Raw genomic sequence first — 25,076 nt, forward strand, 5'->3', positions numbered from 1 at the left:
ATACCAGCCAGAATTTGAGGTTATACGAAGACTGACACTCACATAAGGATGTGAGCTTTATGAAATGAAAAGTATGCTAGCGAACTTGTACCCACTGCTGGCATAGGTGATTAGCACATGAGCTAAGATCGTTCGATCACTGCTAACACCCCCAGTCAAATTGGATTGGACTATCGACGACAATGGCAGTGATACATGATCACTCAACGCCAGTCATCGCAGTTGGGAAGGATTTTATGTTTATCACTGTCAGTGAATGAGTTAATCATAAGACAATGGGCATTTGTTTACCAACTTGAGCAGTCAAAGCTGGCTAATACAGTGCAACTTATAGTGTAATAAAGAAATTGAGTTTTTTTTTTCCCCTCAAAGAAATAGGTCCTCAAAGCATTGAAAGTTAAATCTTTACAGTAGTGCTGTAAAACTCGAAACTGGTGTTGTCGCGTTAGGGTCTAAAGCTAAAATTCACAGTTTGGTCATGATCACAAGTGTACAAATAAAAATATATGATAGTCCCATTGGAGAAATTCTTTGACAGACCCAACTGGAAATCTGCAAGCATTCTAATTCTAGCATTCTAGTATTTTTCGGACTATAAGTTGCACTCCCCCTACCCCCATAGTTTGGCCGATGCGTGATTTATACGATGGAGCCACTTTCCAAATGTTTTTTTCAAACTAAACCACACCTTCTACCCCCGGAGTTGTTTAATAACTGAGGATTAACATTTCATTGGATTGAGTGATTTGTACGGGACCCCCCTAATGGGACATCGACAGAGATAATATAAATTTAAGCAATCTGGTGCACACCAGAAAGGCTCAAGTAAATATTAGCTTTACATAGCATTTAAGCTAGCAAGTTAGCCAATAGCGTACCGCACGAATGCTATTTTTAGACCGTGACGTCGCCATCGTAACGCGGAAGTGGGTCATTATAGACACGCCCTTGCATACAATCCATGTTATTTCTGCTTGTTTTCTCCGGTAATCTTTAAAAAAAAAAGAACATACCGAGTCAACACTGCTGCTACGGAACTTGCAGAAACAACTCTAGACGTTACAACATATGAAAAATGTTCTTCATACATTTCCCAAAACCAGAAACCAGGGGGAAAAAAATGTGATGAATGGATGAACTTGCGCGGACGTCCAAAAGACCAGTTTAATGCCAGCAAGGTGAAGCCATTCACATTTCATATGCAGTAAACATTTTGTTGGGGGCCATGGTCCTACAGAGGATGAAGAGCTAAGCCATTTTGATATTTTTACTTATTTTTAAGCGTGGCGTTTTGCTGTGCTCCTTCTGACAATGAATGACCTGAAAAAAATTCAAATGGTATATGACTGCCACTGTCACCTTTTCTGTTGCAAAAAAAAACTTTAGTAAGGGGGGAGGGTAAATAAATTATAGAATGAATTTGTTATGAAAAAATTAAAAGTGTTCCTTGGCTGTCTGTTGTTTTCTATTCTATTTTAGTTTTAAATTGCCTTTTAAGATGCCATGTCTGTTCTTGGAATTGGATTTTATCAAAATAATTTCCACCAAACATTTATACGCTGGTGTAGTGCTGCAACGATTAATCGATTAACCCGAGTATCCGATTAGAAAAAAAGATTCGCATCAAATTTTTCTGCTTCGAGTATTCGTTTCATTAAAGTGGCGTCGTAATGGTTTGTTTTTAAAGGGTTTGCATTTAGTTTTCTTAACTCGGGTGGATAAACGGCCGTCTATTCTACCTCATTTCACATGGCTGAATCCATCTGCTCCCTGTTAAGACCAACATAAGCTAGGTTTTTGTTTGAGCTAATGTTTTGTTATTTTTTTGCATTCGTAATTTAGTTTATATGTACTGTATATTTAGCCATTTTCTGTGGGAATATATGTCTGAACCATTTGTTAAGAGCATTGTAAAAAAACATTGGCATTTTATAGCATTTAAGCTAGTGGACTTTTGCTATGTGAGTTAGCCAACTGTTCTTATGTTGTACATAGATCCTCATTTATGCCTTTTGAGGCTCAGCACAAGTATTTTAATTTTTTATGTTCTTTATCCGATTACTCGATTATTCGAACTAAATGGTTCATTGATTAATCGACTGCTAAAATAATCGATAGCTGTAGCCCTACTCTGGTGCGACTTTTAGTTCGAAATATACGGTGATAAAGTTAGCACAGTACAGTCGCAAACATGTAAATATTACATTACGATACGATAGCACCACAGCCCATATCATCGGGCAGATTTATTGGCAAGAAACAACTTGTATACATACAAAAAATGTTAATAAAAATATAAATAAAGGCAGAAAAAACATAAGGGATGCCACTTAAGCATGAGTGACTGAAAGCTTGTACAGCCTTCCCTGACATGAGGCAAATTCATCAGCAGGTGATGAAATGTAACTTAATACAGAAGCAGTACATTGTGAAAAACCCCGTAGAAAAAAAAAAAGACGTGAGTGCTCGTGAAATAAAAGTTTTACAGTAGAAGTGAGTGAATCTTAACCCAAGTGGAGCACATCATTAAATTACTCGAGTGATTAGTTTTTTTCTTTACATATTCTAAATGTAATTACAAGGTGAAAACAAACTACGAATGTGTAAATGATATCCATTACTGCCAATCTTCAATACACGGTTCATTTTATCGGATGAAAACAGCTCATGTTGTGAAACTATCATACCTGTTGGCATACAAAAAAGGCATAATTCCAGAAATGCCAAGATGAAAGCGCCTGCGGAGTGTACAAACAGTGCCAACGTTACCACAGGAACGCGTGGCAGCTATCGGGCGTGCATCAGGAAATGCAGCGGCCGCTTCCCTCGTGCTCCGATGCCTCCTGGCGCTGGTCCGCGTACGGCGACGTGTACATGAAGTTGCAGCACACGTAGAGCGGGAAGGACAGCAGGCGGCTGTCGAGGTTCATGACTACATACTCCTAAAAAGAGGAGTATTAGTTAAAGGCCTTTTTAATTTTGGACCGCACGTACTTACCTGGTCCTTCTCAAGTGTGAGAAGCTGATAACCGGTAGAGCGGCTACACATCAGCTTGCCAAGATTGTCAAAGGAGGCCAAGCGTAACCTGGACAAGCAATATAAGCAGAAATTGTAGGAAACTAATGTATAGGGTTGCTTTTAGAGGTGTGCCATCTTAGGCACCCCACGATTCGATTCGATTACGATTCAGGGTGCTCCGATTCGATTATTGGACAATGATCACAGTACAACAAAAGAACAATTGGCTAACTTGCATAGCCAAAGTCCGCTAGCTTAAATGCTATAAAATGCTAACTCTTTTTTTACAATGCTCTTAACAAATGGCCTAGACACATATTCCCTCAAAAAATATGAAGGATGAAAACTAATTACGAATGCATTCAAACAATTAAAAGTTTTAATCGAGTTGATTACAGCTTAAAAATTAATTAATCGTAATTAATCGCAATTCAAACCATCTATAAAATATGCCATATTTTTCTGTAAATTATTGTTGGAATGGAAAGATAAGACACAAGACGGATATATACATTCAACATACGGTACATAAGTACTGTATTTCTTTATTATGACAATAAATCAAGATGGCATTAACATTATTAACATTCTCTTAAAGCGATCCATGGATAGAAAGACTTGTAGTTAAACGTTAGTACAAGTTAAAGGAATTTTATATTAAAACCCCTCTTAATGTTTTCGTTTTAATAAAATTTGTAAAATTTTCAATCAAAAAATAAACTAGTAGCCCGCCATTGTTGGTGTCAGTAATTACACAATGCTCATGGGTGCTTAAGCCCATAAAATCAGTCGCACCCAAGCACCAGCAGAGGGCGACAAAACTCCAAAAACATAAGCAACAAGTGGACATTGCACTGTGCTGTCATTTTAATCTGTTTGAGCGGGCCATGTGCGTTAATTGCGTCAAATATTTTAACGTGATTCATTAAAAAAAATTAATTACCACCCGTTAAAGCGATAATTTTGACAGCCCTAAATATGATATAATATAACACAATTAAATATATAATAACTAGAGATGTGCCGATCGATCGGGTCCGATCACGTCTTTTCAAAGTACCGGAATCGGCAAAAAAATATCGGCCATGCCTTTTTTTAATATATAGTTTAGTTAAATCGTTTTCTTATTGTATTTAATGTTACAGACATAATATAATACACTCATCCAGAGTCTTTAGTTTAGGCTTATTGTAGGGTTATTTAAAAAACCCATTAAAGGCGGCAATTAATTTATTAAAAAATGTGTCACATTAAATTATGTAACGTTGTTAAAATCTCCAATCACACTCAATCTGTAGTGCCACCATTTTACCTTTGAAGAGCAATCAAAAGCTGCGCAGCATGTGTAGAGTTAACTGTGGCAGCCTTTAATGACTTTCTTCAATTGGCTAATGCATTGCATTCACTCTCCTTTAGATTAGTAAAATCATGAGTAACAAAGTGGGGAAACAAAGTGCAAATGGATTTTATTCTTTACACCTTGAGTTACTTCCCAAAGCAGAGAAAATATATACATTGATAGCACGACGCACAGTCATGGTTTTACTTCCCATCATGGTTCCACTCCCATCATGCATTGGGGCATGCCGCTGTCATTTACTGAAAGCTCAACAAATACACTAGATGGCAATATTTAGTCACAATACACAAAGTCACGAGTCTTTCTATCCATAACGGTTTCACTTCCCATCATGCATTGGGGCATGCCTGCAGTATAATTTACAGAAAGCTAAACAAATACACTCGATGGCAATATTTAGTTACAATACACAAAGTCAAGTCTTTCTATCCGTGGATCCCTCTCACAGAAAGAATGTTAACAATGTAAATGCCATCTTGAGGATTTATTGTCATAATAAACAAAAACAAAGTACTTATGTACTGTATGTTGAATGTGTATATTCGTCCGAGTTTTATTCATTTTTTTCTTAATGCATTGCCAAAATGTATATGATCGGGAAAAATTATCGGAAATGACTGGAATTGAATCGGGAGCAAAAAAAAGCAATCGGATCGGGAAATATCGGGATCAGCAGATACTCAAACTAAAACGATCGGATCGGGAGCAAAAAAACATGATCGGAACAACCCTAATAATAACCCTCTCTGGGTTCTTCACAGAAAAAGCCAGGAAATAAATAACACAAGTTAAAAAAGTAAAAAAATAAAAAATAAAAATTATTTTTTAAAATTTGTTCATGTGGCCGGACCAAATGTGGAGGCAGGCAGTAGTTTGGGGACCCCTGCCTGAGGGTTTTATCCAACCCAGGATAAGAACCACTGACTTAAACACTATAATATAGCTCCGCACCGCTTACCTTTGTTTTGGACTCTCCCCCCCACCAACAACAAAAATACGGGGGGGATATCCTATATTTTATTTTTAGGCCATATTCTGTCAACCGCGCCCACAACAGGAAGTGAAGGCGTGGCCCCATCTCACCTGTACGCCAGATGTCTCCGTGGTTGCAGGCTCACAGCGCCCCCACATGGTTGACTTAATGTGTTCCTTTTGAAGATGATGAAGCGGTTGGTGTAGGTTACCAGCAGGTCAAAACCAAAGTTGAAACCTGTCCATCGCCAACAGTACTGAGAATTAAAAAAAAAAAAAAAAAAGTATATAATTTTGACATTACTTATTAATCAACAACAACAAAAACTCAATAAAATGTCTATGTCTCACTCACATCTCCATCTTTGGTCAGTTTTCTGCCACATCTCATACTGCTCAACTCAAATTCTTCTTTGTTGGTTTCCTGAGGGCTAATGAAGACCAGCATTAATCCATTAATTCCTTATATGGAACATAGTTTGAATAAGGTACAGATACAGTTGTGTCCAAAATTATTCACCCTACACCGCAATGCGGTATTGTAACAAGTCTGAAATTTCTCATTCATATAATTTTTTTTTTAGAAAGTACTTACTGTATTTTCTGGACTATAAGTCCCATTTTTTTCTCTCCATACTTTTGCTGAGCCTGCGACATTTACAGTGGGGCAAATAAGTATTTAGTCAACCACTAATTGTGCAAGTTCTCCCACTTGAAAATATTAGAGAGGCCTGTAATTGTCAACAAGGGTAAACCTCAACCATGAGAGACAGTGTGTGGGGAAAAAAAACAGAAAATCACATGCTCTGTGTTTTTATACGCATGTTTGCACGTGGGTGGGGAAAGAGGAAAGCAATTTCATCTGTGCTGTATGTTCTACATATATGCATATTTGACAATAAAGCTGAACTTGAACTTAAACTTCATCTCAATACTTTGTCATGTACCCTTTTTTGGCAATAACGGAGGCCAAACGTTTTCTGTAACTCTTCAAAAGCTTTTCACACACTGTTGCTGTTATTTTGGCCCACTCCTCCATGCAGATCTCCTCTAGAGCAGTGATGTTTTGGGGCTCTCGTTGGGCAACACGGACTTTCAACTCCTTCCACAGATTTTCTATGAGGTTGAGATCTGGAGACTGGCTTGGCCACTCCAGGACCTTGAAATGCTTCTTATGAAGCCACTCCTTTGTTGCCCTTGCTGTGTGTTTGGGATCATTGTCATGCTGAAAGACCCAGCCACGTCTCATCTTCAATGGCCTTGCTGATGGAAGGAGATTTTCATTCAAAATCTCTCGATACGTGGCCCCATTCATTCTTTCCTTTACACCAGGGGTGTCCAAACTTTTTGCAAAGGGGGCCAGATTTGGTGTGGCAAAAATGTGGGGGGCCGACCTTGGCTAACGTCCTTTATGTAGAACAATATAATTTGGGAAATATTAGTAAGGTATTCTGTGTGTCGCATTTGCTTTATTATTATTTTTAATTAATCATTTCAACAATCTTGCAACTAGCCTTTGTGCCGTTCTCTTTCGATTCTCGGGCTCTTGTGAAATATTGCTACTGTAAAGTTAAACTAGCTTCAAGTTGCTTCAATTTTTTCTCTGCGTATCTTCCCTGCGAATCTTGTCGTACATGTAAGCGTGTCTTGTTTGGTAATATCGCTTCACGTTGAACTCATTAAAAACACCGACTGTCTCTTTGCAATTAAGGCAGACACAGTTATTGCGTATTTTAGTGAAGAAATAGTCCAATTTTCACCTATCCTTGAAGTGTCGGCTGTCGCAGTCAACTTTTTGTTGTTGTTGTTGCCATCTAAGAATATTGGGAGTAAAAGGGTCAAAAGGGGTAATGTTGCTTTGAGTGCTGCCTCCTTTTAGTGGGTAAATGAGGAGCAGCATTTAGTGCGTAAGTTGGTAGCAGTACTGCTGACCAATTTATTAAGTCTGTGTGCGGGCCAGATTTTATTGATTTTATGACAGAGGCTGGGGGCCGGATGAAATTTGACCACGGGCCACATTTGGCCCCCGGGCCGGACTCTGGACATGTCTGCTTTACACAGATCAGTCGTCCTGGTCCCTTTGCTGAAAAACAGCCCCAAAGCATGATGTTTCCACCCCCATGCTTCACAGTGGGTATGGTGTTCTTCAGATGCAATTCAGTATTCTTTCACCTCCAAACACGAGAACCTGTCTTTCTACCAAAAAGTTCTATTTTGGTTTCATCTGACCAAAAAACATTCTCCCAGTCCTCTTCTGGAACATCCAAATGCTCTCTGGCGAACCGCAGATGGGCCTGGACGTGTACTTTCTTCAGCAGTGGGACACATCTGGCAGTGCAGGATTTGAGTCCCTGGCGGCGCACTGTGTTACTGATAGTAGCCTTTGTTACTGTGGTCCCAGCTCTCTGTAGGTCATTCACTAGGTCCCCCCGTGTGGTTCTGGGATTTTTGCTCACCGTTCTTGTTATCATTTTGACACCAGGAGGAGAGATCTTGCATGGAGCCCCTGATCGAGGGAGATTATCAGTGGTCTTGTTTGTCTCCCATTTTCTAATATTTGCTCCCACAGTTGATTTCTTTACACCAAGCATTTTACCTATAGCAGATTCAGTCTTCCCAGCCTGGTGCAGGTCTACAATTTTGTCTCTGGTGTCCTTCGACAGCTCTTTGGTCTTGGCCATAGTGGAGTTTGGAGTGTGACTGACTGAGCTTTTATACCAATAATGAGTTAAAACAGGTGCCATTAATACAGGTAACGAGTGGAGCCTCGTTAGACCTCGTTAGAAGAAGTTAGACCTCTTTGACAGCCAGAAATTTTGCTTGTTTTCAGGTGACCAAATACTTATTTTTCATTCTAATTTGGAAATAAATTCTTTAAAAATCAAACAATGTGATTTTCTGTTTTTTTTCCCCCCACATTCAGTCTCGCATGGTTGAGGTTTACCCATGTTGACAATTACAGGCCTCTCTAGTCTTTTCAAGTAGAAGAACTTGCACAAATGGTGGTTGACTAATTACTTATTTGCCCCACTGTATAATGTTAAAACATAGAATGCTTATGACAAAGCTAAACTGTCGCGGATTTACCCAAATGTAGACCTGACTTGTGACAGATGTCATATAGTGTTTTGTATAGTTGTTTTGGTCCTGTTGCACTGGAACTTTATCTGAAGTCCTGCTGTGCTTTATTGAGACGAACCCCTTGACCGGCATATTTGGAGTTGCCCCAGACCTGATCTCAATACATACTAAACAAAAACGGCTTTCTTTTTCATGTATAATTGAAAGGAGAGTCATTTGATTAGGATGGAAAGACCCAAATCCACCTTCTTACACTCACTGGATAAGGGATGTTATTTTGTGTATGGACCTTGAAAAGATTTACAATGCGAGGTTTTGAAAACGGTTTCTGTAAAGTTTGGCTCCCCTGTTCTAAGTTTGTTTTTCTATTGTTTCTGATTAGCCAGCCTCTTTTGTTTATTTATTTAATTTTGTTAATTAACGTTTCTCTCTATATTGTTTCACATATACAGCAATGTGAAAAAATTAAGACACCCGATTAAATATTCAGTTCTTTATTAAGAAAAGTTCACATATCAATGTCTGATTTTGTTTTTATCTCTGGGAAAAGAAAGTGATTTAATTGCAGGTAAAAAACAAAAATTACCATTGTTTTACTCATTAACCCATATAAATCAACAAAAATGCATAATCTAACTGAGGAAAAAGTTAGGACACCCTACCATCCAATAGCTAGTGTTACCCCCTTTGGCTAAAATAACTTCAGTGAGACGCTTCTGTTTTGCGATGCATGCTTTTATTTTGACGTAGGAAGCGTAGAGCAGGTAGTACTTTCGCACGCCAGTAGGAACGCATGTACACACGAAGAACGTATTTGCACACATGAAAAAGAGTGCACGCGCATACACGAGGACGAGCGCATCTACATTTACGAAGAAGTCCTCCAGCCGAGTGAGAGAGGGGGTGGGGGATACAGCTTAGCTCGCTGTCTACCTAGGACTTAGCTTTAACGTCTTGGCGTGTACAGTACAATGACCTATAATACATGTATTTGGATAGTTATTTTGAAATTTAGCAGGTATTCCGGGGTACTTAAAGGGTTAATTCCGACTTGCACGGAATTCAGGTTACGTTGCTAGCGTAGGAACGGAACTAGTTCGTAACCCGAGGAACTACCTGTATTCTGAAATGTTTATACTGGCCGACCATGGAGTAAACATTACCCGCAATCAGCTGCGAGAGGGCGCTCTTGGCTTGTAATTAAAAAGCCAAGAAATGTTAAGGCTCTTAAAGTATTAAATATATTAATATCATCTATATCAGCTGAGGTGTTGTAATGTATTGGCTTGCTAAGCTAAAGGGGTTTTATGTTAAGACTAGCAGCAGTATGTATATTCCTGACTGTGTGAAAAGTGGCGGAAATTGCTTAGTTTTGACAACTATTTAATTCGTTTTAACTACTCTTTTGTTGCTGCGTCACTGCGTTTGAGCAACAATGACGGACAACATACGGAACATTTAACTCCCAAAATTTGACTTATAGTCTAGTGCGAATTAGCTGCTGTTTTTTCTTTGTCTGATGCATTTTTCATTTGTTTGACTGACAGTGTATCACAAAAGTGAGTACACCCCTGGCATTTCTGCAGATATTTAAGTATATCTTTTCATGGCACAACACTGACAAAATGACACTTTGACACAATGAAAAGTAGTCTGAGTGCAGCTTATATAATAGAGTTAAGATACTTTCCTCTCAAAATAACTCAAAATATAGCCATTAATATCTAAACCCTTGACAACAAAAGTGAGTACACCCCTTTGAAAAAACGTACATCCCTAAATGTCCAAATTGAGTACTGTTTGTCAGTTTCCCTCCAAAATGTCATGTGACTTGTTACAGGAGTGGTGTCAGCATTGCTGCAGAGATTGAAGAGGTGAGGGGGTCAGCCTGTCAGTGCTCAGACCATACGCCGCACTCTACATCAAATTGGTGTGCATGGCTGTCACCCCAGGAGGAAGCCTTTTCTGAAGACGGTACACAAGAAAGCCCACAAACAGTTTGCTGAAGACATGTCAACAAAGCACATGAATTACTGGAACCATGTCCTATGGTCTGATAAGACGGGCGGGCTTTCTTGTGTACCGTCTTCAGAAGAGGCTTCCTCCTGGGGTGACAGCCATGCAAACCAATTTGATGTAGAGTGCGGCGTATGGTCTGAGCACTAACAGGCTGACCCCCCACCTCTTCAATCTCTGTAGCAATACTGACAGCACACTCCTGTAACGAGTCACATGACATTTTGGAGGGAAAATGACAAGCAGTACTCAATTTGAATATTTAGGGATGTACATAGTTCCCGTGCGGTGTACGCATTTTTGTTGCCAGGGGTTTCGGTATTAATGGCTATATTTTGAGTTATTTTGAGGGGAAAATAAATTAACTCTATTATATAAACTGCACACAGACTACTTTTTATTGTGTCAAAGTGTCATTTTGTCAGTGTTGTCCCATGAAAAGATATAAATATCTGCAGAAATGCCAGGGGTGTACTCACTTTTGTGATACACTGTAAACTCCAGAGCAACTTATAGTCGGAAAATACATTAAGTGTGATACCGACGAATGCCATGATACAATTATGAATAAGATTTAAAAAAGAAAAAAAAAAAAAAAAGAAAATTTAAAGTAAAAATATGATATCAAACACTAATTTTGAACACAACTGTATATACACAGGGATGGGCTTCTTACCCATTATCATTGTCAAATTCTGTCCGCAACATGGCGAACCACTGTGTCTTGTATACGGCTAACAACCAATCTGGAAGAATAAATTAAAGTAAAGAAAATGGTTCGTGTTTTTCTTGGTACATTTACAGAATTCAAATTAAATTGACATATACCAGAAGGTAAAATGTTGTCCTTCTCCAAAATGCGTGCGGAAGCGAGGTCGTTGACGATAAATTGGAGGCGCACGTGTTTGAACACGCGGGCAAAAGGGGCACCTTCCTCAGTGTTTAGGAAGGGCTCCCTCTCACACAAGTCTGGAAATCACATCAACAACAACAAAATAAGTCATAAAAAGTAAACAAAAAGAAGCATAGTCTTTTTTTTTTTTTTAAAACACACGTAGTACCTGTCCTCCGCTTGCATAGCCAGGCGTCGGCATCGGACAGAAGCTGCTTGATGGGTCCGTCCCACAAGGGGTCGAGCTGGAGGAACATCCACTGATGAAAAGACAAAATCATGAAACTCATTAATTCATTCACTGCCATTGATTAGATTTGACGGCATTGTCGGTGAAGGCGTTGAGTCAAGTAATTGGCAAAAATATGGTCGCTGGGACTTTGGGTTAGCAAGTCAAGTCATTGCGGCATAAAAATAAATATATACCTTCTTTAGAGCAGTGTAGACATCCATCTCTACCTGCATGACAAACAGATCAGATGACTGGATGAGCTGCTCCATCAACTCTGTTCTGAAAGAGAAAGATAAGGTTCAAGGGTGTAGAATTGCAAATGGGTGACTCTCATGGGAACTATGTATTACGGTAATGAATGACATTTACCCAAGCCATCTTAAAATAGCAAAATGCAATGCTGACTTAGTAATTTTTTTCCATCAACAGTTTGAACTCCCTAATATTTTATTTACAGTAAAATACCCAATTGATTAATGTCTAAAAACATGTAGCATGTACACACTATGGTAATGATCAACTATCATGGGGAAGTAAGCATATAAACCTAACTATTTACAATATTAAAAAAGGCCAAACAATCTTACTAGGGCTGCAGCTATTATTTTAGTAATTGATTAGTTACTTTGAGTAATCGGATTAGGAACATTTACTAGGTTTCAGAATCAAGTTTAGGAGAAGTTAAACCAAGGTTTGCTAAGATGGCACTTTCAAAAGAGCAAAAAAATAAACCTCCCAAGTGTTTCTTCACACTATGCAGAATTGCACTTTCAGTTAAGAATAAATAAAATACCTGAGCTTGGCCTCAAACGGTATAAAAAAAGTAAATGAATGAGGATCTAAGTACTGTACAACAAAAAGAACAATTGGCTAACAAAATTTTATTCGAAGCTTTTTTATAATCGAATTACTCGACTTAATTGATTAATCGTTGCAGTACTAAATCTTACCTTGTAGCCATCTTTTGTCTTGCCTTCTTTGTGGTGCATTATGGGTCAGAATAATATTTTTTTTTAACACTGTGAACCATGCACAGTGCAACAGTAATGAAAGCTGCATGCTTGGACACTAAATTTTCCTACAATATTTTCCAATATTATCAGGTGCCTGATAAAACAGGCCGATAAAAGCATTCCAAAATGATAGCGGTTTTTCCAATACCCGTTTTGAGTGGGCTAATATGCATATCTCAGTGACTTATTGGCACTTTGCACTTGATCCAAAAAACTGATGTTTGCACTATTTTGATTTCAACAAAAATATAGTGGTGCAATATAGGCACTTATCTTTTTGTCTTTGGATTGGAGACTCGTTTACAGTTTTGCACTTTGCATGCTTCAGGTGCGTTGTTCTTATTTTTCACTGAATGTTTATTTGGAAAGCCTTGAAGTTGTTATATTTATCATTATTAAAGCATCTAGTAGTGCATCACAATACAATTAGCCATATGTTAAGACACCACATATATCTGTATCTGTTTGATATCAGTATCGGATTTTTGGAGTTGGACAATATTGGATATCGGTTAAAAAGTCATTGTCAGACAACTAATATTCTTTTATACAAAGTAGGAAAACATTATAGCTTACAATAATGTACTCATTTATGTAGTTTTAGACACCTTTTTTTTCATGAATTTGCGACTCTAAAATCAGTTAAAAACTTCCGAAATACTCTTTTGGAAACAAATCATGGTCATGCCACATGATAGACATAACCATCTTTTGACTAAAAATGAACTACTTCAGGTCTTCATGACTATATCCTTAAATTTCTTCAAATATAAATTAGGTTAGCTTTATGAAAATCATCCATATATGTTTTTGTGTTCTTGTCATTAATACGCTTACCCAATTTCTTTCATCAACTCCACATTTTGGTGTGTCATGAGGTTGTTTAGAAGCCATTCCAGACATCTGCACAAAGACAGGTCAAATCAGCAGCAATTCGGAGTGTGAACAACCTTTGTGGCATAACAAACTAAAATGTGTTGCCTAGCAGAGCACAATGAGTCGAAAGTCCCACAAAGATTCCGAAATAAAAGGCAATAATGTTTCGGTGTTTCAAAAGTTCGAAATTGACATTTCCTGATTACATGTTCCATGAAGACCTCTTTTATGGATTCAAAGTTGTACTATCATAAAATAAACATCATTAAGTATTCAAAAATTGGATTTTGTAAAATGTACTCGACTAAGACTAATTTCTAGATTTGAAAAGTTCATTGAGAAACATCGAATAATAAATGCAGGTCAATATGGATTTAAAATTCAAAGAATTACTTCAATTGCAGCTATGGTATGGAACGGTATGCAACAATAAGAAAAAATAGGCTGTTGTACGTCAGACAAACTTGGTATTTCATGTGGGATTCCCCAGGGGTCAGTGTTAGGGCTTAAACTTTTCACTGTGTATATAAATGGTATTTTTAATGTATCTTAAGTACTGACAATGATTCTGTTCATAGATGACATGAATCATTTTACCAGTAGTGGCAGTTACGAGGAACTAATAACTAAAACTCTTTCAGGAATTTTTGTTTTGTTTTGTTTTGTTACGTGTTAAAGCGATCCTGTACCTTAAATACATGTAGGCTCTAATAAACCACAATTGTTCTCTTGTACTAAAATATGTTATTAGAAACACATAAAATGTTAAATCAATGGCAATATTTCATAATATTTACTACATATTTTGACCGTTAGTTGGCGCCATGGTTTGCGGGCTCGCAGCAATTACGTCATTGGGATCTTTCCAAATGTGTAGCGTGTTCAACAATTGCTTATTGCTGCCTAAACTCGTGAAGTAAAATGCCACAATGTGCTACTTTTGGATGCAATTTCCAGTCAAATGGAAACAAGGGGAGTGAAGTGAGTGGTCAAGGTGGAATTATTATTTTTAGTGAATAAATGTGCATAAGTGGAAGCTTCTCCGCCTTTTTGGTCCCTGTATGCACGTATCCTACCCACCACGCGTTACAACTGGCGCCCGAACATTTTTCCTGGATCCTCAGTCAAGTGAGGGATCCGTCTATTTTCTGGATCCGACAGTCCCACCACGTCTGCAATATTGGTTTCGGATCTATTTTTTTTATTCGTCGGTCCCACAGCGGCTTTTCGGATCAATCTATTTTGTGGAATCGACGGCCTGATCGCGGCTGCAACATTGCCATGGGATCGGTCTAATTCCTGGATCTTCGAGTGGATAAAAAACGCGGATTTGGATTACTATTTCAATCTTTTTTGTTGACTATTCTTCGTGGGAGTTTTCCCCAAATCATACCAAATAATCAAAGCACTATGGCACGCTACAGTGACGACAGTGACTCTGACATGGACCTTACAACAATGTTGGAGTTCGTCAGGGAACGCATGTTTGCGTACTGCAGAGCTCCTGAGTGAAGAGTGGTCAAGGTGGAAATATTTTTTTGTGAATAAAATTTGCATAGGTGGAAGCTTCTCCCCTTTTTGGTACTTTTATACATGTATCCTACCTACCACGCATTACAATGTACAAGACATGGATTACACAAGGTGTGCTCTTTGGCCTGTACTGTATGTAAAGCACACGACAGCTCTGGATGCTAACAATCTACATAATTATATTGGGATAAGTTTGAAAACGCAATATCCTTACCTTGAATATCTGCTAATAAAACCGGAGTTCCCAACAGCATACACTCTCCCTCTCAACCGGAGTTCCCAACAGCATACGCTCTCTCGCTCTGTTGTCATTGAGAATTTTGCCCAACTTTTGTCTTATCAGGTATTGGCTGCACGTATTTTTCCCTGAAGCTCGTCTTGTGAACGACCGACAGTGTTGTCCTGCTCCTCACGTTTCAGATCTGGTTCAAATTGGAAGGGTAGAACCGACGACATGTTGGGAAAGCTAACGAGTGACACGCTGGAATTTCGGCAACGGTCCCGGTGACGTCACGCACTGCGACGTAACAAGAATGGCGACCGATCACCTAAAATAATTTTACAAACTTTATTAAAACAAAAACATTAAGAGGGGTTTTAATATCAAATTATTATAACTCATACTAACATTTATCTTTTAAGAATTACTTGTCCTAAAAATAGAGGATCCCTTTAACAAATTGAAAGCTGATGAATTGCACTTGTGTAAAAAAAAAAAAAAAAAAAAAAAAACGCAACTGCCTAAGACAGAAAAAAAAGTATCAGGGAATATGGAAAGATTTTTCAGAATGAAAATCATTAGCATGTTGCTAACAAAATTCTGGCCTCTGATTGGTTTATTCATTTCTTCTTCCAAATACTGTATACCATCCTGTTTTTTTTCGTGTGCGGTACAATTACTAAAAATGACTTTTTAGCAGATTCTCAAGGTATAAAAACAGTTTAATGGCTCTTTGGAAGACGCAAGATATTGCTAACAGTCTGACTGCAATTTTGATATCACTGTAAATGGATCGCAGTGGACTGAACTGGCATCAATCAATCGAGACCCTTTGGTTGTTGATGAGGTTCAATGACATTAAGAATTAATTTTATACTGAAATGAAATTAACATGTTTTGGATGCATACAGAAACAGAAATTGTTAAAAAAATAAAAATAAAATAAAAATAAAAAACACCCACAAAAAGGTCAATATTTTGCTGCGCTGGGTCACATTGTGGAAGTCGCTCCACCAGACAGCAATGTCAGGATGATTAAACAAGCCATTAGAAACTAAACACAAACTTCCATTTTAAAGTCAGATTTAGCTCTTGGAAGAAAACAAGCACTGACTTTTTCATGACGGAATCCAAGCCGTAGATGCAAGAGGAAGCATAGTAGCCACACACAGTCTTAGAGCTGATGTTTTCCTTCATCGTCTCGCCGCACTGTTGTATCAAAGGATCCTGCCGGAACAATAACCTCCATGTCACAGTAGTGCAATTTTACCTAAACGGTAAATCCATTTACTAACCAGCTGTAGCATGCAAGCAGCTGCAAGGATACTGACAACCCCACTGGGCTTGATGAGAACGTCATCACGGTACAAGGATCCAAAGACGACATGCAGAGCTTGATCCACACAAAAAAGAGGACAAGTTGATGAAAACAGCACACAACATCATTCACTTGCCTCCTCACCTTCTATGTCAATGTTCTGGTCAGGTATCTCCAGGTTGATTTCTATCATATTAGACTCCTTCCAAGAGCCGCTAAACATACTGGAAAAATACCCTGACTGAGAAAGGGCAAAAGACGGCAAAGGTTAGGAAAGGCAACATTAGTAAGGTTAAAGGTTAACAATGTAGGATTGATGTCAAAAAATGGTACTGCAATTAGATCACAATATACAAGTCCAAGTTAGTTTATGTCACCATGACATACAGTGGGGCAAATAAGTATTTAGTCAACCACCAATTGTGCAAGTTCTCCTACTTGAAAAGATTAGAGAGGCCTGTAATTGTCAAAATGGGTAAAACTCAACCATGAGAGACACAATGTGGAAAAAAAAACTGAAAATCACATTGTTTGGTTTTTAAAGAATTTATTTCCAAATTAGAGTGGAAAATGGTCACCTACTGTACAGACAAGCAAGGTTTCTAGCTGTCAAAGAGGTCTGACTTCTTCTAACGAGGCTCCACTTGTTACCTGTATTAATGGCACCTGTTTTAACTCATTATCGGTATAAAAGACACCTGTCCACAAGCTCAATCAGTCACACTCCAAACTCCACTATGGCCAAGACCAGAGAGCTGTCGAAGGACACCAGAGACAAAATTGTAGACCTGCACCAGGCTGGGAAGACTGAATCTGCAATAGGTAAAATGCTTGGTGTAAAGATATCAACTGTGGGAGAAATTATTAGAAAATGGAAGACATACAAGACCACTGATAATCTTCCTCGATCTGGGGCTCCATGCAAGATCTCACCCCGTGGCGTCAAAATGATAACAAGAACGGTGAGCAAAAAAATCCCAGAACCACACGGGGGGACCTAGTGAATGATCTACAGAGAGGTGGGACCACAGTAACAAAGGCTACTATCTCTAACACAATGCGCCGGCAGGGACTCAAATCCTGCACTGCCAGACGTGTCCCCCTGCTGAAGAAAGTACACGTCCAGGCCAGTCTGCGGTTCGCTAGAGAGCATTTGGATGATCCGGAAGAGGCCTGGGAGAATGTGTTATGGTCAGATGAAACCAAAATAGAACTTTTTGGTAGAAACACAGGTTCTCGTGTTTGGAGGAGAAAGAATACTGAACTGCAACAGAAGAACACCATACCCACTGTGAAGCATGGGGGTGGAAACATGCTTTGGGGCTGTTTTTCTGCAAAAGGACCATGGCCACTGATCTGTGTAAAGCAAAGAATGGATGGGGCCATGCATCGAGAGATTTTGAGAGAAAATCTCCTTCCGTCAGCAAGGGCATTGAAGATGAGACGTGGCTGGTCTTTCAGCATGACAATGATCCCAAACACACAGCCAAGGCAACAAAGGAGTGGCTTCGTAAGAAGCATTTCAAAGTCCTAGAGTGGCCTAGCCAGTCTCCAGGTATCAACCACATAGAAAATCTGTGGAAGGAGTTGAAAGTCCGTGTTGCCCAACGACAGTCCCAAAACAACACTGCTCTAGAGGAGATCTGCATGGAGGAATGGGCCAAAATACCAGCAACAGTGTGTGAAAAGTTACAGAAAACGTTTGGCCTCCGTTATTGCCAACAAAGGGTACATAACAAAGTATTGAGATGAACTTTTGGTATTGGCCAAATACTTATTTTCCACCATGATTTGCAAATAAATTCTTTAAAAATCAAACGATGTGATTTTCTGGGTTTTTTTCCCCCACATTGTGTCTCTCATGGTTGAGGTTTACCCATGTTGACAATTACAGGCCTATCTAATATTTTCAAGTTGGAGAACTTGCACAATTAGTGATTGACTAAATACTTATTTGCCCCACTGTAAGTGAGAGACGGCTACTTTTCTCAATGTATAAGTACACTCCATTTATTTATTTATCGACTAAATTTATACACGTGTGTGTAAAGACTTTATCTTTGCCCCGGTCAATGGATCAACATGCTAAAAAATAACGTACCACCAGAAGAACAGCGGTCAATGGATCCACATGCTAAATATCATAGCACAAATGAATTTGTATCCTTATTTTGATTCTTGCCGTCTTGAATTCTTTGAGATTCGTAACTACGTTTTTTGCTTGAGAGGGTAGATATTAATGCTGCAACGACTAATTGATTAAGTCGAGAAATTTGCTGCTTCAAGGATTCGATTAGTGGCGTTGTAATGGTTTGTTTTTAAAGTGTCTCCCTTTAGTTTTATTGAAATGGGTGGATACACTGCAATCTCGTGGCAACAGTCAATATGAGATAACTCATCGAACATGGCTGAATCCAGCTGCTCCCTGTTAAGATCGACATAAGGTTGTAAGTTTTGGTTTGAGCTAACATGTTTGTTTGTTCGTTCGTAATTCAGTTTAGAGCTATATTTAGCAATTTTTGCAAGGGAATATGTGTATGATTTGTTGAGAGCATTGTTTAAAAAATAAATAAAATTTTCAAAAAAGAAAAAAAAAAACAAAAACATAACTTTACAGTCCCCTCAAGAAGATCGTCCGGTGTATGTGTGAGGTACAAGTGGAATCTTTATTTATTTATTTAAAAAAAAACAACCAAAAAAAACCTAAGTTCTGTCCCTGGATCCATACATTAAATTGGAACGAGGAATGACCTTTGTTATATCTCTTTTTTTTTTACCTGGCAGAGGTATAATTTATGAAGGTTCCACTCTTGTCCCAGCGCGCTGATGCGAATGTCGCTGTTTTCTCCATTGAGAAACAATGTTTGATAAATATAATTGGAGGTGCTTTTCAGTTTCTTCCTATTAAAGATTAACGAGAATCCCAAATATGGTTAAAGAAATGTCAGTACAACTTGCAAGTTAGTCAACAATGTCGGGCCCATTGACTTGCCTCCGTGGCGTATCGAGAACGGCGTCGTCGTCCTCCTTCTCATCTTCACAGTCGCACTGCGTATTTCGTTTCCTCTTCCATTCGCACTGATGTTTGCGGCTGCTTTCGCCGCTTTCCTCTGGTACCTTGGAGGACTGAAACCTGCTTCCCATGTTCCCCATCCTTTCCTGCACAAAGCGATGAAAACACAAATACAGTAGGGCAAGTAAGTATTTAGTCAACCACCAATTGTGCAAATTCTCCCACTTGAAAAGATTAGAGAGACCTGTAATTGTCAACATGGGTAAACCTCAACCATGAGCGACAGAACGTGGAAAAAATAAAAAGAAAATCACATTGTTTGATTTTTAAAGAATTTATTTGCAAATCATGGTGGAAAAATAGTATTTGCTCAATACCAAAAGTTCATCTCAATACTTTGTTATAGGGCTGCAGCTATCGAATATTTTAGTAGTCGATTAATCGATAGACTAGTTAGTTTGAATAATCGAGTAATCGGATAAGGAACATGAAAAATTAAAATATCTGAGCTGAGCCTCAAACAGTATATACAGGTATATATTTTTTTAAATGAGGATCCATGTACAACAAAAGATCAATTGGCTAACTTACATAGAAAAAGTCCGCTAGCTTAGATGCTATAAAATGCTAGTTGTTCTTTTTTTTTTTTTTTTTTTTTTTAACAATCCTCTTAACAAATGGTTCAGACACACATTCCCACAAAAAACGGCTAAATAGACCTATTAACTAAATAATGAATGCATTAAAAAACATGAGTTCAAACAAAAACCTAGTTTATGTTGGTCTTAACAGGGAGCAGCTGGATTCAGCCATGTGAAAAGAGGCAGACCAGAGGGCAGTGCATCCACCCTAATCAATAAAACTACTGTAAATCCAAACACTTTCAAAATAAACCATTTCAACGTCACTTTAATTGAACGAATACTCGAAGCAACAAAATTTAATTCGAATATTTATTTCTAATCGAATACTCGAGTTAATCGATTAATCGTTGCAGCTCTACTTTGTTATGTACCCTTTGTTGGCAATAACGGAGGCCAAATGTTTTTTGTAACTCTTCACAAGCTTTTCACACACTGTTGCTGGTATTTTGGCCCATTCCTCCATGCAGATCTCCTCTAGAGCAGTGATGTTTTGGAGCTGTCGTTAGGCAACACGGACTTTCAACTCCCTCCACAGATTTTCTATGGGGTTGATACCTGGAGACTGGCTAGGCCACTCCAGGACCTTGAAATGCTTCTCACGAAGCCACTCCTTTGTTGCCCTGGCTGTGTGTTTGGGATCAGTGTCATGCTGAAAGACCCAGCCGCGTCCCATCTTCAATGCCCTTGCTAATAAAAGGAGATTTTCACTCAAAATCTCTCGATACATGGCCCCATTCATTCTTTCCTTTACACAGCTCAGTCGTCCTGGTCCATTTCCAGAAAAACAGCCCCAAAGCATGATGTTTCCACCTCCATGCTTCACAGTGGGTATGGTGTTCTTCGGATGCAATTCAGTATTCTTTCTCCTCCAAACACGAGAACCTTTGTTTCTACCAAAAAGTTCTGTTTTGGTTTCATCTGACCATAACACATTCTCCCAGTCCTCTTCTGGATCATCCAAATGCTCTCTAGCGAACCACAGACGGGCCTGGACGTGTACTTTTTGACGCCACGGGGTGAGATCTTGCATGGAGCCCCAGATCGAGGGAGATTATCAGTGGTCTTGTATGTCTTACATTTTCTAATAATTGCTCCCACGGTTAATTTCTTTACACCCAGCGTTTTACCTATTGCAGATTCAGTCTTCCCAGCCTGGTGCAGGTCTATAATTTTGTCTCTGGTGTCCTTCGACAGCTCTTTGGTCTTGGCCATAGTGGAGTTTGGAGTGTGACTGACTGAAGTTGTGGACAGGTGTCTTTTATACCGATAATGAGTTAAAACAGGTGCCATTAATACAGGTAACGAGTTGAGCCTCGTTAGACCTTGTTAGAAGAAGTTAGGCATCTGTGACAGCCAGAAATCTTGCTTGATTGTAGGTGACCAAATATTTATTTTCCACTCTAATTTGGAAATAAATTCTTTAAAAATCAAACAATGTCACCCCCCCCCCCCCACATTCTGTCTCTCATGGTTGAGGTTTACCCATGTTGAGAATTACAGGCGTCTCTTAATCTTTTCAAGTAGGACAACTTGCACAATTGGTGGTTGACTAAATACTTATTTGCCCCACTGTTGGTGAAAGCCACACACATACAATGGAGCTTACATTTTACAAGTTCTACACACTGCTGCGTTCAAACAAGTGGTACGTGTATCGCTTTCAAAACAAAAAAAATCTTGTGAATAATACACTATGTCAATAGAATTTGCCGTACCAAATTGTGTTTATAATAGAAACAAACAAACTACTGAAATGTTGAGGATTTGTTGGATGGATACGAAACTTTTTGCTGCTATTGTACCTGGTGGATTTTTACATGACTTTTCCCCCCTCCACTGAATGCATACATTTTTAGTCTGTTGTTAATAACTTTATTCTGAAAACATAGCCAACACTATTGATTGCATGGGTCATCGATGATTTTCATCCGTGCATATGTTGTTTTTTATCGGCATGCTAAGTCAGCCCAATTGACCCGCGCTAGCTTAGCCACTCCGGAGCCCTGAAACTACAAATAACTAACATACTACACGGAATTTGTTGAAATCAACTTTACCTGCTACTTAAACCCTTGCTAACGCGAAGATTAAAGTGCGTAAGACAGGATAAAAAAAGTCTTAAATAGCATTATTATGTGAATTACAATCGTATTTTGACACGATTCGACTATATACAACAAATTGGCAAAGCGCAGATGACAAGAAATTACTCTTTTAATCTGCGGTTTAGCCACGCCTACCATTATAGGGCTCTAGGGTCCCCAACAGGACGTCTGCAGGTGAATGGTTTCATCCGATTTGGACTTAAGCCCGTTGAGGGGGAATTATTCATAACAGGGAAAATGCGACGAAGAGAGCAGCAAAATGTCATTCTGTCAATCTCTCTACTTCAAAATTTTTACAGGATATTCTTTTTATCGAAGTATTTTTCCCTAATTACCAAATAAATGGTATGGTCATGACAAATAACGGCCATGTGCTAAATGAAATATGAAATATTAAAAATGCACTTATTCAGTACGACATGGCAAAATTACTCCATAATGGTCAAAACTGTCCACTTCTTGCACCTCCCGAACTGTATTTTATGCCACCGGCTTTTGTCATTTCCCTGCCCGCCTCAGCTTCTGAGATGGAGGAAAGAGCGTAAATAACGGCGGGCTGGCAGTGCTTGTCGCTGGGATAAAACTCCGAAAATAGTCCATTCTCGGTGGGAAAAAAAACGGCCGACATGGGAGCACAGAGCTGCGCGTGGCCAAGCCGAGGAAAGCGCATTCTCGGCGGGCACGCGAGGAGGACTGATCGGGCTGGATCAGCCAAACCGTCGTTGTACTGGGGCCACAGCGGGCTGCCAGGACTCGCCATCAAGCCGAGAAAATCACATTCTGGGCGGGCACACAAAGAGGACTGGACGAGCAAAATCCAGCTCGCCGTTCTACTGGGGCCACGGCGGGCTGGCAGTGCTCGCTGAAAATAGCCCATTCTCGGCAGACATCGGAGCACGGAGCTGCTCGTGGCCATGCCGAGGAAAGTGCATTATCGGTGGGCACACAAAGAGCACCAGGGGGGGGGGGCGGCAATAGCCGCCGATCGCCGGCCACAAAGTGCAAGCCACTTCCTTATAAAATGTGTGCCATGATCCCAGTATTTGACATAATACAAAACACGATGTTTATTCACTTCCTCATAAGTCCAATGGTCACACAGCTGTCAGAATTGTTTTCTCCAGCACATTTGGCTGGCGTGATGCGAAAAATAAACGAATTAGTCCGCAAAATCAACTGAATCCGCAGTCGTTCTGCATAGTGTAGTATAGAGGAAGTCGGACATCCGGGCATTTAATGACCTCACCAGCCACAACACAGCGTCGCCATATTGTAAATGGGGCAAAAGACAAGTCACAAGCAGTTTCTCTGTCGTGCATTGTAATACTAACGCGTTTAACTTTCATTTGATTTGCGGTCTTTTTTCCGTCGGAATGGCGAAAAGTTGCTGTGTTGTGGGTTGTCACACAAGGAACAAGTTCGGAGCCGCATTTGAAGTTCTTCATTTTTCCACGTGAGAAAAAAAGGAGAAACAAATGGCTAAGAGCAATTAATCGAGGAACAGTAAAAGAAGACTGTTCCGTGGACTATTTTCGCCTGTGGGAACCTAAATCCAAGCACATTTACGTTTGCAGCCGACATTTTATTACTGGTGAGTACACTTTAATTTTTGCCCCAATTAGCTGCTAGGATTCAATAGACTAGGCAGTGGTTATTATTACCGTAACCAGCAACTCGCAAAGCATTATTTTTCTTTTGCCGTGAACTGCTCTGATTAGTCAATCGGAATATTATTGGCCTGGTCGGAATTGGTTATTTTGCCGTGATGTGCTCACGGCTAAATAACGCTTGGAGGCGAATTACCGGTTTCGGCAGAAATAATCACTTCTTATACACTACCAATTTTCTCAGTTCCACACAGTACATATTCCACGTAAATGATAAAGGTAAACTTACTGGGTGACTTTATGCGGTAGTTGTAGATGTTTCCGAACTCCACTGCAGGCCATTCCTTTGTTTATCCAGCTATCAGCTGCGACTTTGTATCGGCAGCTTTGTAAGCCAATAAACGCTAATTTTAAATTGCATCGCCTCCTCGCGTCTGTCGGCAGTGACTCTTGATAATAATAAGCCACATTTAAGACGTTTTTAGGAAAAAAGACGCAAAACACACCTGAAATGTATGAATTTCAGACATTTGTCTATGGAATGTTTAGCTGTGCGTTCCCCCTTCACAAAATGGCGACACGTTGCTAAGCGAGGTGACGTCATCGTGACATCACGCCGACTTCCTCCATTGGATGTATACTGAAGATGACTATCCAGTTGACGTCACATTCGGAATCCTCGTCAATCCAGGAAGTCGCGGGATTCAAAAAAACTGAATTAATATATCGATCGCTTTCGCACACATCCAAGCGCTCCATTTCATTCAGCAGCATAAAATACAGCGAAAAATATGAAATAAACATGCTTTTTGCTGTCATACGCACTTCAAGCCTGATGTAAAAAATTCTGAACTTTGCCTTTAATTTAACAAACTTCTACAATAATTAAAAAACGACCTGAATTTTATTACAAATTTGCTATAATTTACATGCTGACTAATTCTAGCATTTACACACCCAGGGTTTATAGGAAAAATTACTTGTCATAACTCAGTGAACAAATTAAGCAAATGAAATAAAAATAAAAATGGCATCATAATTTAGCTACGAACTAGCTAATACATGATAAAACAATTTCACAGGCTAAATTTGGGTTCGCATGTTCATCTTTTTCATCATATTTCCACTTTACCTTGCAATTTTAGAACTACTGCAGAAGTCACTATAGCGTGACC

At 39.2% G+C, this 25,076-nt stretch overlaps 1 protein-coding gene across 2 annotated transcripts in view; it reads right to left on the reverse strand.

Annotated features, from left to right (window-relative positions):
* Positions 1-1,032: 1,032 nt before the first annotated feature.
* The window catches only part of gmcl1 (germ cell-less, spermatogenesis associated), a 56,973-nt gene continuing 32,929 nt past the window's right edge, over positions 1,033-25,076 (reverse strand). Inside the window, exons 3-16 of one of the 2 annotated variants that reach the window (XM_057819484.1) lie at positions 19,525-19,691; positions 19,310-19,433; positions 16,677-16,773; positions 16,510-16,607; positions 16,329-16,441; positions 13,423-13,488; positions 11,767-11,851; positions 11,510-11,600; positions 11,277-11,417; positions 11,125-11,194; positions 5,707-5,782; positions 5,463-5,608; positions 2,999-3,086; positions 1,033-2,942 (exon numbers count right to left, since the gene is read on the reverse strand). In XM_057819484.1, coding sequence (XP_057675467.1) covers positions 2,802-2,942; positions 2,999-3,086; positions 5,463-5,608; positions 5,707-5,782; positions 11,125-11,194; positions 11,277-11,417; positions 11,510-11,600; positions 11,767-11,851; positions 13,423-13,488; positions 16,329-16,441; positions 16,510-16,607; positions 16,677-16,773; positions 19,310-19,433; positions 19,525-19,685 — 1,497 coding nt within the window. In that variant the 5' untranslated portion in view covers positions 19,686-19,691 and the 3' untranslated portion in view covers positions 1,033-2,801. The remainder of the gene's footprint in view (positions 2,943-2,998; positions 3,087-5,462; positions 5,609-5,706; positions 5,783-11,124; positions 11,195-11,276; positions 11,418-11,509; positions 11,601-11,766; positions 11,852-13,422; positions 13,489-16,328; positions 16,442-16,509; positions 16,608-16,676; positions 16,774-19,309; positions 19,434-19,524; positions 19,692-25,076) is intronic. The other variant, XM_057819483.1, reaches the window with a different exon arrangement.

The sequence above is a fragment of the Corythoichthys intestinalis genome, chromosome 17, assembly GCF_030265065.1.
Source record: "Corythoichthys intestinalis isolate RoL2023-P3 chromosome 17, ASM3026506v1, whole genome shotgun sequence".
Taxonomy (NCBI): domain Eukaryota; kingdom Metazoa; phylum Chordata; class Actinopteri; order Syngnathiformes; family Syngnathidae; genus Corythoichthys; species Corythoichthys intestinalis.